Below are 18,986 nucleotides of genomic sequence, written 5' to 3'. Positions count from 1 at the left end.
TTCAGCTGATGGCCTACCAGGGCATGAACAATCAAAACTTCACTCCTGTGGACTCTCAGCCCAGTTTCATGATATACTGTAGCACTGAACACATTTGGTGAAACCACATAATACTTTGATTATTTCGTGCAGGGAGCTACTGGGTAAGCCAGCTATAGCAGCACTCCGATTCGAGGCTTGGACGCATTACTTGGGGACTTGATCTGTTCAATGACGTGGACCCCAATTTTATCTGCAACACCTTTTCATCTTATTTCAAATTCTGCAATTATACATGCATCATTGTAATTCTCGATTCAAATTCAATTGTCATGATGAAGCATAACTTTCACAAATTTCTTCTCAATGTCGTTTACAGATATAGGCCCCACCGACTTGACCACGCCCATGAAATATTCAATACGGCGTTTAATTGGGGAGATTCCCTAAGACGACAGGCCACAATGGAGGCATACTCGTCATGGTCCAAGTAAACAAGCTGCGTAAACCAAATGCGTAGGAGGTCAACTGAAGTACATGATCAGGCGTGTACTATCACATGCAATTCAACGGTATCTGTTGTTGACGTACAATCTGTGTGTGTATCCAACTTGCTTCACGGCTATTGAGGTCAGCTGTTCAATGGTTGAGACAGGAATAGAACAATATTGTGTGTTATTTCACTGTTCTAAAAGTAATCATTTCGTCTTCACGAGGTTTGCAAGCAAGTGTAAGCAACTACATCATCCTTTCTTGTCACTAGCTAACGTACTTTAGAGTATAGTGTAACTTGAATTTATCAAGCAATCTTAGCCTACACTACAGTAACAAAGTTAGGCCTAACTTTAAGCTACTGTTTTGTAGCTAATAAGAGCTTAGGCCTAGCATAAAACTAAGGCCTGTAGACCTAGGCTACTAGTACTACTACTACTATAAGGTAGTACTAGTATCGATGTTACTTTGTATGCTTGGCTGGTTTCGTCTGCAATCACGACAGCGCTTTCTTATTGCTAATAGTTACTATTGTAATTTATAGACTGAGTTGTCAATACATTTAGATTTTCATACTGCTACTGCTAGCTTTGTTGGATCTAGGCTACAATATGCTAGAACTTAGAAGCCTACTTTGCCTTGATGATATTGCTCTAGGCTACCCCATTACACCAAAATAACCAGTAGCAGCCTGCATAGATTGAAATAAATTTGAATCAAGAAATGAGGTGGCAGATCAAGGATTGTAAAAATAGGGGATTTGGCCACAAATTCACTCAACACGACTTCCATGTTTGGTGGGTGTTTGGGGTCGGGGGGTTGGGGGTGGGGGGTGGGGAGGGGGGAAGGGATGTGGGTGTCCTCTTCCAGAAAAAAAGAGAGTAAGATGGAAGATGTTAAATGGTACATTCAGAGGCATATGTAGGCTATAAATTAGGTCTATAATTAGGTTGATACATGCAATTGGTTGTACCAATTACTACTTGAACATTTTTCTATTGCTCATTCTTATATCTTTCATTAGTGACAGAATATTTAGACTAAACTTCTGACCTAAGATAATTAGGCCTATCCACAATTATGAATGGTCTGAAGTTTTTGAAACAGCTATCAGCGAAGTGATTATCTATTAGCTTTTGATATTTTGCATTGATAATTGAAACGGTCTCCTAATAGCAGAACTTTTAGTCTCTTTTCCTCGCCAAAATGCATTTAATTTCTAGAAACTGTGGATTTGAACTTAATTCATGAAAGACAAATCAGAGGGATTTGCTTCATTAAAGGGAGAGTGAAACTAATGCAGTTTCTCAAAGAGCAGATAGGAAATGGTTACACAAAATCTTGCTCTGAATATGGTGGTGGCAAAAAAATGCTTAAAATCTATTATTAAAGTGGAATGATCTTGTTCTGTTTTCTTGTATTTGTATCCTTATTTCCTCTCGTCAAATTTTTATCAGTATCATCAGTGATGTAATTCTTTTGGTTTTTTAAGACCCCTCAAAATGATTGTGAATATTAAAGTTGAATGTATTGTCACCATTTTGATTCTCTTACAGATTGACGACCCAAGCCAAGGAAAGCAGACAACAATTTTTGAACAATATTGAATAAAGTCAGCCGATGCAATATGTCTGCCGCAGATATTCCAAATAAGAAATCGCCGCTCAGCCCTAATCAGATGTCGCCTAAAATGCGATTCCTCATTCCAAGTCCCATAGTAACAAGACGGACAAGAACGTCATCATTGTGAGTATTTCAGTGTGTTTTTGCAACTGTTTGCAATATTTGGACAAAACAAGCAAAGACGTATTATTTTGCCACAACAAGGATAAAAAGAAGGAAAGTGGATGTCTCAGAAGAGATTCAATAGTTCAATGAATGAATGAATGAACAAAAGAACAAACAAATGCATGAAGAAATAATTATATCACTGTATTTGCTTAAATTGCAACTTCTCTCGCTGTTAATTTGGACAATTTTGCATGGGAATAAATTATCCAGTATCACATCGCAAAATGGTCAAATTGTTGCACAAGTCCAAAGATGCATCTTTTTTACACAGGAACTTATTTTAAAAACTTATTTTAAACTTACATATTTTAAATAGTGGCTCAGAGCCTGGAAAAGTGCTACACAAAAATTAAAACACTTAATTAGAACTTATCTGCCTTCAAACCAGCTGGCTGCATATAGTGTCTGTGTACAGGGATTAATGCACAACAAAATGCTATTCCACATGCCCATGCTACACAAATGCATACTGTACTGCAATGGTCCATTAACAGTACATAAAACTTTTGTATAAAAGGTAAACTTCATAATCACGAAAAGTGCATTTCCAACCCAAAATTTTGAATCCCATGCATTTAGTACAGTAGTTATTCTGGATTGGCTGTTAGAACCTGAAGAACTTTTTTGCTGCAATTTAAAGACAATTAGTATTGTTTAGGAGGTTTACTCAAGAGTTGAAATGACACAGGTTGGCCTGCAGTCACTCTTGATCTGTGGTTGACAAATCGGAACCTATTTTTTGACAACAACATAAAACCCATTTACAGCGTAAAAGCTGCAGCAGGCGGGGAAATTTGTCAGTTGTCATTTCAATCGGATTTATAACCAAAATTTGAATAAACACTTTCCAGCCATTCCATTTCAGAGTGGATGTTAGGTTTCATCGCAATTCTCACAAATGGTATATATCTTGTCAAAACCTCTACCTAATCTGCCACCTAAATTTCCACAAGACTGCAACGTTGTAAACACTGCACATGCGTACTGCCCATCGCCATGCGGAATCTGTCTTATGAAACACAAGCACAGACTGTGATTACTGTGTTAAAAAGCCATACACAGTGTTTCTACAATATATGCAAAGTCATGCCAATGCTGGTTAGGTCTAAAATTCTGCAAACCTCCACAGGGGTCAAAACTGTATATCTGCACAGGTATTGATAACACAGCTCTATGACAGTGTTAAGTGTAATAAATGCATTCCAAGATAATAATCTGTGATACTTCAAACAGGAAGATATAAACACACAGTAATAGTAAGATCTTCCGGACGGACGGATTTCACATTCAGCAGTTAAGTCTAATCAGCTGTAAACTGATATACTGTAGTATATATAGTGTTATGTTACAATATAACATGTACACATTTATTATGAAATTATCTGTAAGTTTGTACACAAAATGTGCTCCATAGGTCAGTGGTTAACATATTTGCCTCTAATCTATTAAACAGGTCACACTTGAAGCCAGCCCAGTTATACTGTTTAGTCAAACAGCCTACAAGACTACTGTCATTGCTAGCCTCTTCCATGCATGATTGTGTTATTCGGCACATGTAGTCATGTACATACAATCACTGTACAGCTACTGTAGCACACTGAAGTATTTGGATCGTTTGATATGAAGCCAGACTGCATCTGACCTACAGTATTAGTATTCTTATTATAAAACAATAAGCTTTGATTTAACTCAGTTCATTGAGATTAAAGTATAATTATTATTTGAAGGCTTGTTTGAGAATAAATCATTTAAAAATGACACCTACATATTATAAATAATAAATTAGTCTTGTAAACTCTGCAATGTACATCAATATCAAGCATTACGTGATTTATTCATCACGTTCATCAGTGATATTCAATCAGTGAAGGCTGGTAATCCTGGTATTGTTTCTTTGTTCTTTTGCTCTTTCTTCAAAAGTCAGATCATCACTTTAATGTACAGCTAACTTTTGGTGTTGAATTTGGTTATAATCTTGAATCTGGTGGTAGCAATTACAGTATGTTATACAGATAGTCGGAAGATCTGTGGAAATAGAATCTGTTAAATTTTGTCCACCAGAATTGTACCTGAAGATTTTTTTCCCCTTGAATGATGAAATGAGGGATCTAGACTTGAAAGGTCAGGAAATGAAACAATATGACGTTACATGAAATAAATATCTATGGGACACAAAATTTTCAGTATCGGATTAGTCTTGCTAACACTGATATTACTACACATTAGACAGGTGTTTAATATCCGTCCTTGACAAATTTGAAACCCATTGGAAAGTGGAAACGTGTTATTTTGAGGCCATAATTTAAGTGGTTTGTCTTTGCTATTGATTTTTAGACTGCTGTTCAGTCTGATCTAACAATGATCAGTTTGTTAGTCATATTAGTAGTCCTATTGTTTTATTGTCACTGATGTTTAGAGAGTGATGTCCCCAAATATGTATAATGCGGTGAATAATCAATCTAATTTCGAATCGCAAAATACTACTGTATGAGGCAAGTTATACAAACTGTGCAAAGATGCATGGCAGTTACTGTACACAGAGCCATAGTATTTTAGAATCATAGCCTGCAGAGCTGCTATCCAAAATTTTCTCGCTTAATTGTTCCCGGTAATATATGAGGATTTTCTTTTGGAAGTTGTCCTTGATAGAATTGTGTAATGTATTAGTCATGAGTTACAATTGGAATAGAATTGATATTATAATCCATACATTTATGTACTGATTTAAAGTTTGCAAACAGTCAACCTCAATTCAAATTGATAAATACATTAATATTGTCTTTTTAATGTACATGATTAAAATGGATACTGTTACACAAAGATCAAAGAATATCCACACTCCCTATTACCTGAATATATATCTCCAATATCCCATCATTTCTATTATGCTCACCGTTTGGTAATTAATTGGCTCCAAACATGTTGCAAGTACACATACCTAGCAAACAGTTGAAATTTTGAAACAAATTATATGCCTCATTGCAGTAGCTACTTTCCCATACTGTAGACTGTATAAATTACAGTATGTATACTATACTTAATATATACAGTATAGAATGCAGTATACTAGTATAGTATATAAACTATACTGCATTTATACTGTACTGTATATATACACATATACTATAGTATACTGTATATATACAGTATATTCAGTATATATAAAAGCAACTGGTGTAAATACAGACTTTCTAAGCGCACAACTCACCGCAATGTTAACATGTTTGTGTTTCATCATTGTTCCACTGTATACTCAGTTTGGTGATACAGTAGTTGTGTATAAAACTTTAATAATACAACCGTCTACATACTGTATACCCTGACAGATTTAACACGATTATAGAAGGTGGCAAACCTTGTTTGACTCTCGTAAGAAACCAATGGGGGGTATAAAAGAGCTTGTTTACATCACATAGTATTATACCTTTCTGTAAATATCAAATATTATGTTTTGATTTTGACACCTTTTTTCTCTCTCTGGGGTAGTACACACATATTGAAGTCACCTGTCATCTAGGTTGTTTTGTAATTAAGTTTACTTTGTAATTTGATGTTTGTATGCTTCTCATACAGAGATTTGGCTTTAAATTAACAAGGCCTTCAATATGATTGTAAAATGTTTGTATGTGTTGGTCTTGTGCAGTGTGTGCCCTCGGCTAGATCTACGGTATATATGGAACTGTGTGTGATACAGTGTGTGATTCTGCTGCCTCGAGTGGAATCATGAATGGGCATCAAAAGTAATGCAGCAAACATGGAGTTTATAAGGAATATTATATTAAGTTAGTTTACTACACACTAGCAAACATCTTTGTAAATGGTTTTTAATACTGATTTATTCCTTTTTTCTTACTCGCTTTTGGCCTTTTATAGTGAAACTTGAATAGTCAAGCCACATTTTCATGGAGTTTTAATTATCAAATAGCATCAAACCATTGTCTAAGCAATATTAGACATATATTTAACTTCCCATCAGCATGACTTGATTTTTTTCTAGTCCAACTAACCGACTATATCAAGTGTTTCTTTTCACACCAATATGTATTCAAATTTCATCAACAGTCACTACAAACTTCTGTCCAGATACTTTTATGACCAATTTGACATAGTACACGTCCTGTTATGAAAGTATATAGAGTCAATATTGAGGATTTTCTTTCTACTTTTCCAAAGGTATCATGCAGGGTTTTTCAAGATCTTAAATATATCTGTTGTGCCAGTGAACACCACATAGAGCTTTCGCTTTTCCAGAAGTATCGTAATGCTGCCAACAGAATCGGCTGCTTTTAAAATCGGATATTTGTTCTTCTCTCTCGACAGGTCTCGGTCCGCCGCAGACAATCCACAGAAGACAGGAGTCATCGCCGAGTTCTGTAAGAAGAGAGGCCACGGCTTCATCACGCCAGATGAATCCCCCGACAGACTCTTTGTTCACGTCTCAGAGTATGTACATTCTCTTCCAGCTTTCTTAGGGGGAATATTTAGCGAGTAGAATTCTGTTTTCTGATGGAATGTCAGAAATTTTACAATTTTTACTTTATACCATACAGTGGACGTCGATTTTGTCCAGAACCATAGGTAGTGTGAAAATTTTTCGTTGAAACTTAATTTGTCCCATATTGCTACTAGAACCATAGAATTTAGGTAAATACTTGAATGAAAATTCAATGCCCCAATATATTACAGAGCACTAGAAAATAATGGTGATGCTAGAGAATAATGTTACCTCTTTGATAAATGCTCCAGTCCAGAATATGCATCTTGTTTGTGCAGTGCTACAACATTGGTTGCCCTGCGGTACACGCTGTGTATCTTTTAATTAAGTGTCTGGTTTGGTATTTTGCAACAGACAGGCTTTGTTCCTCCTACATAGCCAAAAGTCAAAATTTGTCTGTAAAGATTAATTTTAAACGAAGCGATGACGTAGTAATGTCATTAAGCCATAAAAACGTAATTGGATATGTTTTTCTAAGGACGAAGTTGTTTAAAATTGAAGTAAATTACCAGCTATCTTATTACATCCTCTGGATGTTGTCGTCTAGGATTTAAGTACTGGAAAATATCTTGCTAAAGTACTGTACTCTAGGATTGAAGAAATAAAGTCAGGTATGGAAATTGGATCAAGTGTCAATGTACAAGCAAATATTCCATGTTCGAGTAGGCCAACAAATTCTGCTCACATCCTTGCTCTTTTTGTTAAACAACCTTCTAATGTGGGATACTGCTTGGTAGATTACAGACTATTGGGCACGACCCAATGTGGCTCACAGGCATCTGAGAGTTTATCTGCAGTTTCCAGAGTTTGTCGATGTCCATATTCTAAGCTACTGTAGCTTTGTGGGTTCTGAGCATTCAATCACAGGGGTGGGAGTCTGATGGGTCATGGCTAACTCCCAATAGAACGTTGTAGGCCTAAAAGTGTGCAGATTGTTAGTTTAATAAATACCTTCATATCACTGCAGTAATGATTGGTGCACCAAGTGCTAATTGGAAACAAGTTTGAAACCCTCCCTTCCCACCACCTTACTTCTCTCTCTCACACACACCTTGTACCTGTCCTGTGCACAGTGTTGAAAAGTTAAAAGTACTGCAAGAAAAAAGAAAGCTACTTTAAATGTAAAACTGGTCCTCTTGATTTGATCTTGTTTTTCTCTTCTCTTTCCCAGCGTCGAAGGAGAGTATGTGCCGATGGCAGGCGACCATGTGACTTACAAAGAATGTCCCATACCTCCAAAGAGGTCCAAGGTCCAAGCGGTAGAGGTCATCATCACTCACCTAGCACCAGGGACCAAACATCACCGATGGGAGGACCCAGACGGTTGATCTCCACCACAACTCATGGACCAAAAAAAAAAAAACAACAGATTTCTCAGCCTTTATCACTTTGTCTTGCACAAGTAGAGCACTATTTTGTTTTGCTCTTTCTTGCTACAGAGTGGACACACATCATCAGTGAAGTTCTCAGGTAATACTTTGAATCACAAAAGGAGAGTCAGAAATGACAAAAAAAGAAAGAAAAGTGCATTAGTATTAACACCATTAGCCGTCAATCCAGTTACCTGTTAATGACCACATATTGTAATCATGGAAATTGATGAAGCGCTAGTAATGAGCCAATAATAATATTTACAATTATATGCAGTTGTCTTGACAACATTTGTGAAGACAACAACACCCTTTTTTTCTTTTTTCTGTTTAAAGCATCATATCATTGGAAATTTACACAATTTATTACTTGGTACAACAAAACCTTTCACATCTTTTTTTGGGAACGTTGCATAAAATTCCTATTCAATGTAGAGGAGTTGAGGTGTTATGCTTCAATGATGCTGTGTACATCCCTCTCATTTTCTCAGTATGTATGATATTTCCTCAACTAGCCGTTGTAAGGGATCTTAGAGGGCTACAGTTCTGTCACATCGAGGTTCGGCTAACCGTCGGCTTTCAATGAAGTTTCAGGGTATTAGCTATGTCAACCTAGACGTGGCAGCGCTTTATTGGGAAAACTGCTAGTTGAGACTTTCCACCAATGATCTTTGGGACTTTTCTTTTCCCAGCATTTTTCAAACATACCAAGTGTACTTTTGTACCCAAACGGTATATCTAATATCACAAAAAGTGGTTAGGAATATATTCAGTGCATACTGTAGAAGTAGGTGTTGTCCATAATTATTGTAGAGATCTTTTGAATCACATTTTTGATGTTTCAGGTCAGAACTAATTGCTTTAAGCATCTTGTGTTCTATAAAGCACTGTATTTAGTTTGGCCAAACTGCACAGGTGGAACCTTGAGCTAGTCAATCATCCAGCGTGTCTGTGTGCATGTTCTCTCCCTAGTGAGTGCATTCATGCGATCCTGTACCTTTGATTGGAAGATCTGTAAATATTATGCACCGATATGATATCATCTCACAGTAGATATGCTGGACAGACCCATTTGGACAAGTTTCATTGCCAAGACACAGAAAGCTTTTCTCCTAATGAGTCTTTTGTTCTACATTTAGTCTGATAGAGGTGCATCACTACCCAAATGACACCCTCTCTGCAATTAGAAAGTTTACTGTTAAACAGTTTACAGGGTTATTGTCTTTGGTACACTGCAGGAATGACTGCATATATATTATTGTGAGTAGAACACATTTTGTACGCAATCGTTGCATTATATGAAAATATTCCTTAATTTACAGGGTTACCTCTATTCCAATTATTAAAATATTTTTAAATATGACTCTATAAGGAAGTGTTAATGTCTGACTTTTCAAAGTGATATCTGAAGAAACGTTCAAGTTTTAGAGGGGTACAAGCTGAAATTCACTTCCAAACTTTCCCCAAAAATGTTGGATTTTTTTCTGATTATATTTGTGGTAGATTGAAAGCTTCTACCAAAACTATTTTGTTGATCATCTATCACTCATACAATTCTTGTAGGTACTCTGAGACTTGTATAGGTTGGGAAGAGGGGCAGGGTGGGGAAGTAGGTTAGATGGGTTTATGCAGGTCATTTATTATGTTCATTCTTCTTGGTAGAGTGACTACATCAAAGGATGTTTCTTAACAAAAAACAACCTTCCATACTCCTTAACAAAAAACCAAAGGCACCAATGTATGGGTATAGCACCAAGTCACTGGAGTTTTCAACACTGTTAGCCTATGTATTATTAGGGTAATGAATATGCAAAAAATGCACAAAAATTTACAATGTTCTGCTCGTTTGACTTGGCATGATCTAAATGGGAAAGTTTGTCGGAATCCCTGTGACCTACTTTTTTCGAATCGGGAGTCAAAGTAGGGTTGCTGTAATAGCTGACATTAGTTTCCTTACCCTCTGTAGTTTGACAGACTTCAAAATTATGTAATCATACAGTAGTTAAAAATTACAAATTTTGAAATATCATAATGAAAAGTACTTTCAGCCGTTCTGTAAAACTAACAGTACCTGTTTTTGTCTGGGTCATTATGGAAAAAGAAAATACTGTAGTTTAATATGAAATGGAACAGGGTAGCTTCAAAATGTGATAGGCAGTATTGAAAAGGGTGGGTTGCAGTAAGGGATAGGAATGGTTTAATTTCCCTCTTGAGAAATATTTTGATGGGTGTTTCTTTGTTGTAATACAGTGAAAGATGTTGATGGTGTATTAAATACCTTGCACGATGAAAAGCAGGTCCGATAATCTGCCATAATTTAGGGCTTAAGATAATCCTTTTATGGGGGTTTTGCTCTTTGATGTGCTAAACAGACTTGACATGATAGTCAAAAGTTTTTAAACCTTTCCCAAAATTCTTTTCCTTTTAGCTCCTTTTGTAATGAGTTTTTGTATATAGTGTCCTGTTTCTCTGTCTGAGAATATAACATTGGTTATTTGGTGGAGGTAAGATCTTGTCAAAAAACTGTATAATTTGTTTTAGAATTTCCCAGTCAATTTTCAGTGTTGATTTACTTACAAAATAAAACAGCCTATGAAGAAAGATCCTGCTACCATCCTGACATGGTTTGGGATGTTATTTGGTATATTGTACCATCCTGACATGGTTTGGAGTGTCGTTTGGTATACTGTACCATCCTGGCATGGTTAGGGGTGTCATTGGGTATTCTGTACCATTCTGACATGGTTAGGAGTATCATTTGGTATAATGTACCATTCTAACATGGTTAGGGGTGTTATTGGGTATGATGTACCATTCTGACATGGTTAGGAGTGTCGTTTGGTATACTGTACCATCCTGGCATGGTTAGGGGTGTCATTGGGTATTCTGTACCATTCTGACATGGTTAGGGATGTCATTTGGTATAATGCTATCTCTGATAAGGTTAAGTTTGTCAGTTTCATCTTCTTTTGGTTCTATCACATTATGTTCATCGTTTATGATTTAGCATGATATTTATCATTTTAATAATCCTAACACTCTTATCGTAGATTCTTTAGATATTGGGTAGAAGTTTTGTTTTAGAGGATGTCTTTTATAGAATTTTTATCTTTATTTTCTTTATGTCATATCTTTGGTTACAAGTAAACCATGCCTTGGATATTGGAAACATTTCATTGGAAATTGTCAACAGTGTTGATTGTACTTTCCATGAGTTTTTTACCATTTGTTGGGCTCTTATTAAGTGGAGACTTATGTACTGTTGGGCAGTAGAGGAAAGCGAAACTTTTTTTTGGCAAATGGAGTAAATAAATTGCCATGTTCTTGCGATATTTTCTAATTCGAGAACTCTTTTGGTGAATGGTTTCGTCACTGCCTCAGCAGTTACAACCTTGACTTGAAATTTTAAATTTACAATTAATTTCTAAACACCCAGACAAAACTGAGAGCTAAAACATTGCCTTTCCTTTTCATTATGATAGGAGTGGTCAGTTTTGCTATGATCCTATTTATGGCTATAGGTCATATTTTTAACTTCAATGTGTTTCGCTTGACCACACTAAACTCCAAGGGCAAAAACAGTGTTTTTGGAAATTGTGTAATAATACTTCCATATATTTTAAGGTCAGTCAAACATTCTGTGCTTTAAGCTTAAAACAGGTCAAACTAGCTTTCAGAACCTTGATCAAGAAACATACACAGCTGGTAGAAACAGCAAACAAGAACATATTTCTCTATTTCAATTGTTAAAATAAACGAAATTGGAATGTTTCGGTAAGATCTGGTCAAAAAGTACAATATTGTGTTTATCCTGTTGTTGTTCATAATGAAAGGGCCACCAGAATTCCAAACGACAATTTTATCCTAATTTGTCTGAACTAACACGAAAAAAACACATATACTGTTTGTAACTGTTAATAATATGTTATAAATCTACAAAGTTATTCCAAAGACAGACAATGTAAAATATATTTTGAAGAGAAAAATATTCCATACATGTCAATATCTTCTTGAAGAAGTGGACCTTGGTTGGTTATTGCTTATATGATTTCATCTGTTTAGACATTCTTTAGAACCTTGACTTAATGAGTCCTTTTTGGTATCCTTGAAACTTCATTTATTTGGAATGTTTGCTTAGCATTTCAACCCCTTTCTCTATGGTTAGAATTCCATCAAAATGCAACTCATTTTACAGAAATATTATTTTTCGTCACTGGATAAATAATTGAAATGTATTTTAATGAGGAAGAAGGACAATTTTCAACCTAGTTACCACGGTGACATCATTCACTTTGCTCTTGCCAGATGCATTAACAAAATATTTCTCATTTTCAAAATTCATAATGTTATGGAAAATACTCAGAGGATGTAGTTTTCGACCTAAAGATGCAGAACATTACCAGCAACGTCAGCCATGAAAGTATTCCATTTAGTGTAGAAAAAGTGGCATTCCATCGGCAGGTTAAATCAATTGAAGTATCTGGTAGAAGTAGACGCTAGTAGGGACATTTCATTCAAAAATTCTGTTCAATACGAACTGAATGTTTTAAATGATATAAAAACCAAGTGGATACACTAATTTTTTTAAATGTCTCTTTTTCAAATGTCTCCCACGCGACAAAGACTGTTTAGTTGTGGTCCCACTTGTTGACATATGCCTCAGGAATATAATGTTACTAATTGGCATTCCAAACTTAAACCAGGGAAACATTTATTGTAGGTGTCAGAAAGACAGGAAATACATAAGGAAAACATTTGATCTGCTAAAGAGCCTGGGAAGTATTAAAATTATCATATACATTTATGAGCACATTTTTATCTGAGTGTTGCATTACTTTAATATATGTAAGTGTTATGGAATGATTGATATTACTAACAAACCTATGTTATATGTTATGTCACGTTAAATAAGCAGAATTTTGCCATTCAGGAAATACCAGAGTTTATCAATTCTCATGTATATGTACTGTGTATTGTCAGCATTTTTGTAACAAACTGTTTGTTTTGTACTATTAACAATCAGTAATTCACCAAAGTTGCATAAAAATGCTGGATTATTTAAATCACAAAAATTGTGATACTTTGTGACTTTCATGACTTCGCAAGGAAGAAATTATTTTGTCGTCATGGTTGGTGATACACTAACTCAATAACTCATCAGTTTGTCGCCATGGTTTACATATTAGTAAAGCAACAATTTATCACTTTCATGTCATGGTTTCTACATGTATTTAGTGTAGTCAACAGTTCATTGCTCTGTTGAAAATATTAGGTAATATATTTTTTCTGTGAAATTGTTGACATTATGACAAGATACGGAAGTGACACATCAGTTGAACAATACATAATGTCTCTCAAATATTGTTAGAAATAACACAGCAAGTAAAGCTATTCATTTTACCAAACATTCCAAAATACTATGCAGAAGACAAAAAAAGAGAAACAAAAAAAAACATTTATTGAAGAAAAAATGTTAGTCGACAAATCCTCCTCAAAAGTTAGAGGTAGATCTTATGAAAGTTATCGTGTTAAAAGCACTTTGGTTTGCTAGAATCTAAGATTGTGCTGAATTACTGTGACACACTTTAAAAAAAAAGGAGCAAGTTGCATTGCACATAAACATGGATTAACAGAATCCAAGATAATCTGCATCAGTTAATCCAGCTATTGTTACATTTAGTACCACACATGTAAGAAGCTGTAAGGTATGGTACGTTTGTTTAGTCACAGCGAAAATTGAGGAGTTTGATGCGAAGAACTTCACAGGATTTCTCTGTACAGGTAAACAGACTACAGTATCCAAAGAGAATTCAATTAGCCATGTTTCTGTACTGTACATATCAGGGGCAATCTCTTTTGAGTGTGGAAGTTAAGCTTTGTTTAATGGTATGCTGTATTTGCTCCAAATATGCTAGATATTCAAATATGGTCACCTTTGGTCAAAATTCTTTAACTGTTTTTATTGCAACCTTTGAGGAAATTTCCTCACGTGGACATTCAGTCATCTTGTGTGATCCTTAAATGTCTGAAAACAATTTGGAGAGTAAAGACCTCCAGGAAAGTACTTTTTGATAACTTCTAGCAATTATAGCGTGTTACAATTTGGGGCCTATACTGACTTCCTTTAATCGTCTATGGTATAACCACAGTATTTCTGTACTTTTATAAATATTGATACCTCATTTTGAAATGATTTCCAAAACAGTCTGACATCTTCAAATTATGTAATCAGGGGATCCGTTTCCTGTACATAGAACAGTGTTGTTATGTACACCTTATTTCAAACTATAATAGCTCTCTCTCTCTATACACACCAGTATTTTTAGTGACCTTATTATGGATAGTATTTGTTGCAGTCAGTAGGGAAAAAAATATAGGTGTTGTTTTGATTGCTGTTACAGCAACAAATAACTATTTGTATCAATATTTGTAGAAATTGTTTTCTACAGGACAACCAGTTTGGTTTGTAAGAATTGTACTAAAGGAAGTCTAGTATTAATAAAAAACCTACATGACAACAATTTTCTTAACCATGCCGGGTGCCTTTTCTCGTCAGAAAACAGGTATAACGTTGAAATATGCCACGGAAGATGGAAATCATCCAAGTTATTTGTCTTATTATTCTATGTACAACATAATTTCTTAATCCTTTCACATACTTTTAAATGTTAGATAGGATATACACATTTTAGCGATGATTTTAATGTTAGAAAGATTGTTGTAAACTTTCTTGTTATAATTACATTTCAGAATATTGATTTGTCTGTCTGTCTTTGTTTCACTACAGATGCACATCACTCACTTTGAAAATCTTTGTCTACTGTAAATATGATCTCTCCTACATGGAAATAAAATGTTGGAGAAAATAACAATCTTTTTGGAAGTTTCTCTTTTTGTCATGACAAATAATTGTTTGCAGAAAAATGAAATAGAAAATTGGGTACAAAATAAGTAATCATATCTTTTACTGTAAGTACTGTTACAGCAGCGGTGCCTCAGCAGAACATTACTACACAACCTCAGCACTCTCGATCTACCATGCCTCGAAATGCACTGGTAACCTTTTAACACTGTTTGTCCTCTATGGCTGAACCCTCCGGCCAACAACATCCCTTCTCATTCTACCAAGTAAAGTGTCTAGAATGTTTGTTTTGTGCTTGGATTTCTTTTCGACCAATTTGCTCAGAACTGTTGGTATCAGGACAATATTTGGTCTTTTCAGAACAAAGAAAATTAATTCATGTTCCATGCGCAGCCCAAGTAGTATCCTTTATGATTTGGGAAGGTTTTTGGGGAAATTTGGCAGCGGTTCCTTTCTTGTTTTGTGTTGCTTATTCGGAGTATGTGTAGCGGTTACACGAATTGCTACCGCTAGTTTTCTCGCCCTTCCCTCTCACGATTTACACATTGAATTTTTGTGGATTTACTCATCTATCGTCACAGAGAGGAACCCTATCACCCCAAACATCAAAGGGCTGAACATAATTGTCTGGAAACTGTCAGGGCTTTTCATAGACAGAAGGGCTTTTCAGAGGCATTTGCCTTGATGGGAGCCAACGATAGCCAATCAAAGACCCATGGTCAGATGGTAAGCACCTTTGTGAAGCTTGTGAGCAGTGCTGCGGCCTTTATAACATCACAACCTTAAAGACCGTTGTGTTCAGCCTCTTTGGCAGCGTTAATGAAGAAAACCTGTTCCTCTCTGCGGTAGCCTCGGCAAGATAAGGAAAGTAAGGGAAATGATTGACAGCTGAATCAACAAAGGATAAAACTGTTTAAAAAATTGAATATCGTTTATGAACACATAAAACAAACAAATATTCCTTGCACAATGCATTGAAGCAAAAGAGATAAAGGTTAACTTGTCTTTAATAATATATATTTTAAAACACGGTACATATATGAAAGTCTTCAAATTGGAATTTCTGTTTCAGTAAAGGTAATTATGTTATATTGATTTCAAAGGCAAATCTAAATATTAGTAAAAGAGTACATCAGAGTTGAAGGATGATTATTATTCCCCTGCCCACCTGCCCCGCTCCCTCTCCCCTACCCGCCCTCAGATCAACTTTGCACTTCCTTCTAAGGTTGTCCAAACTCTACACTTCAGAGATCGGGAAATGTGTGCCAAGTTACATTACAGAAGAAGTTTGAATGATGAAAAGAAGAAACTTTTGACTGTTTGTTCAGCGAGATATGAATACTATGATTGAGTAATAATTCTGAAATAAATGGCCAGCCTTCACCAATTATTATTTAAATAATGCATCCATCACTGAATTGATGTGCAATAATTGATCATAAAAGAATCAATCGTTTCAGAAATTTATACTGACCTATTGTCCAAATTATGAGGATAAATAATTTACATTCCATGCCCAATACATTGCAACAAGAAAAAGATGACATTATATTGTCTATAATAAATACATGTTTGAAAGAACATGAAAAAGTTTGTTGGGTATCTAAAAGTGAACATAATAATTAACTGGTTTTCATGTTAATAAATAAATATTAGCAATAGATAACTGACCGTTAAAAAATTGCTTTAGACCAAAGTTTCAATTAGTTAGAATTAGCTCAATTGGTTAAAATTTCTTAACATTTTCCTTGTCTCATGCTAATGACTGTAGACAGTTCATAGAAATCAGAGACAATGATGAAGACAGCAAGACGAAGGCACAAAGACGGAAAGACAAGTGCTGTCTTAAGGCTGCATTTTTACATTACTTGAAGACCATCCTCAGTAAACCAGCAATCTTCAAACTGTTAGATGATGACCTTTCTAAACTGACCTACTAAACTGTTAGATGAAGAAGATTTCCAACTTTCACAAAAACTCTGCAATACAAAATGCTTTGAGGAGGTGGTTTGACCAATCAATGGCAGAAAAAATTAAGCGTTTTACTACAGCCACTAAACTATACCCCAGTGGCTGTAGTAAAACGCTTTAACTTTTCTGCCATTGATTGGTCAAACCACCTCCTCAAAGCGTTTTGTATTGCAGAATTTTTGTCAAAGTTGGAAATCCTTTTTCATCTTACAGTTTAAAATCTTTTCTTCTTTAGAAAAGTGAAATATTGTATATATACATATATTAATAGATTATCCCTTTTATTAATAATAGAATACATAAAGGGATATACATGAGCCCTTTACTTTACAGTGCAAAAGAGTATATAAACAGAATGCCAACCCAGCTGTTAAAAGTTGTCCTTTGATACAATCGCTCACCACAAAGGAGCAAAGACAATAATCCAACTTGATTTTCATATTTTGGAGTGCTTGGGGGAGGACATCTACTAAACAAACTTGGTTGAACTTTTTTCATTGTCCTGATTGCATATTCATCAATGATTTAAACTAGAGCAAAAAATTGAGGAATATAGAAACCTGTCTAAATGCAGACGATTCCAAGTTAGTAACCTGGGGTAACTTCAGGCTGTTTGTCCCCGGGTTGAGGAGGGTAGGGATAGCTTGGAGGCTGTTGTACATTCAATGGTGGATAAGAACCAGGGGCAGGCATTTGCATTGGTGTGGGTTGGTAGGTGATCTGAAAAGTCAAAGCAGAGCAAAAAGCTTACAAACTTGACACAAAAAATAAAACAAAGAAAGGAATGACACAAGAATGGAAACATTGGTCAAGGAGTGAGGAGATGAGAAACAATTGAAAATTGACATGAACATTTATTATTGAAAGTACCTGGTAGCAATTTGACATAAAATTATGGAAAATTTTTCCATAACTGCTTTCGAGATTTATTTGACTTTGGTCTTTTGGTCTTCTCCCTTTTCTATCTATCTGTGTGTGTTTTGTTTTTAAAATAATTCAAATGCCAAATATATTCTTGTGAAAGAGTTTATGAAAACAAATAATCCGCCCACATTGCATATTGGGGAAGAGAGCCCGAAGTGCTGTAGTCATGCTTTACTGGTTTCAGTGAATAGACAATAGACTCGCACAAGCCCTGCTGACGACGATCTGATTTGGCAATGCTCCCAAAGGGCCACTTTGAGTGTGTTTACAGCTATTTGAAGCAGATTTCAATCCCTGTATGACTATATATCACTAGAGATCTATTTTATATTGGGCTCCTTCATTAAACTGAACTGAAATTGACCAAACTATATTCACCAAGAGAAATCCCATGGTAGAACTCACTGATGAGTTGTAGCTATATTTTTGGAGCTAACATGTTTACAAGGATTACATGTTCACCTCCTGTGACCTTTGACCTCTACCAATTTCAATCGGGTTCCTCTTGCTACATTTTCACCATAAAATATTTAAAGAGTAATTAAAACAGTTACTAAAAGAGCTATTTCATTAAACATATCTTTACACACAGGACAAGTTCTAAGTTAATTCCACAATGCATGCAAACCATAAACAAACAAAAAACGTTTCAAATTTTCCTTTATTACTAGAAAAGAAACTTGAGTAGTTGAGGTTATAAACTGTGTTGTTACGTCTCAGTGTGTTGCAAAATGTATAACATTTACACAAGCAGTTAAAAAGGGCTGCTTTAATATTGGCATAACAGAATTCAGACAAAAAAGGTCCCTTACTGTTTGGGTTTGATTGCTTCCTGGGCACATTCCGGTGCAACTGAACACTGCCGCCAACACGCAGACCACAATCTCCAAGCTGCCCACGATGCAAAGCACCAGATGGAACGCAAGCTTTGTGATAGAAACCCCGTGCTGCGGACAGAGAGGAGAGAGTGGATTAGACATATGATATTAAACAGAGGCAGATCTTAGCAATGAAATATCAAAGAACAACAAACAATAGACAAATAAGAGCCCAAAAGGCACTATGGTTCCTTGCTTAGTGGAATATTAAAGTGTTGAATGTT

At 35.5% G+C, this 18,986-nt stretch overlaps 2 protein-coding genes across 4 annotated transcripts in view; one reads left to right on the top strand and one right to left on the bottom strand.

The window, feature by feature from the left end:
* Positions 1-465: 465 nt before the first annotated feature.
* Positions 466-16,513, top strand: LOC139959440 (calcium-regulated heat-stable protein 1-like). Of its 2 annotated transcripts, none has more exons than XM_071957070.1 (4): positions 466-695; positions 2,028-2,217; positions 6,583-6,705; positions 7,929-16,513. In XM_071957070.1, the coding sequence occupies exons 2-4, from the start codon at positions 2,099-2,101 to the stop codon at positions 8,083-8,085; spliced, it is 399 nt and encodes a 132-aa protein (XP_071813171.1). In that variant the 5' UTR covers positions 466-695; positions 2,028-2,098; the 3' UTR covers positions 8,086-16,513. The 2 variants fall into 2 exon arrangements, with proteins under 2 accessions (XP_071813171.1, XP_071813170.1); XM_071957069.1 differs by having other exon boundaries at positions 523-709.
* The window catches only part of LOC139959438 (uncharacterized), a 15,169-nt gene continuing 12,161 nt past the window's right edge, over positions 15,979-18,986 (bottom strand). For both annotated transcript variants that reach the window (XM_071957068.1, XM_071957067.1), the window contains exons 5-6: positions 18,697-18,831; positions 15,979-17,680 (exon numbers count right to left, since the gene is read on the bottom strand). In XM_071957068.1, the coding sequence (XP_071813169.1) occupies positions 17,546-17,680; positions 18,697-18,831 (270 nt within the window). In that variant the 3' untranslated portion in view covers positions 15,979-17,545. The remainder of the gene's footprint in view (positions 17,681-18,696; positions 18,832-18,986) is intronic.

This window comes from Apostichopus japonicus, chromosome 19 (genome assembly GCF_037975245.1).
Source record: "Apostichopus japonicus isolate 1M-3 chromosome 19, ASM3797524v1, whole genome shotgun sequence".
Lineage (NCBI taxonomy): Eukaryota > Metazoa > Echinodermata > Holothuroidea > Aspidochirotida > Stichopodidae > Apostichopus > Apostichopus japonicus.
This window is presented reverse-complemented; position numbering and strand designations above follow the sequence as displayed.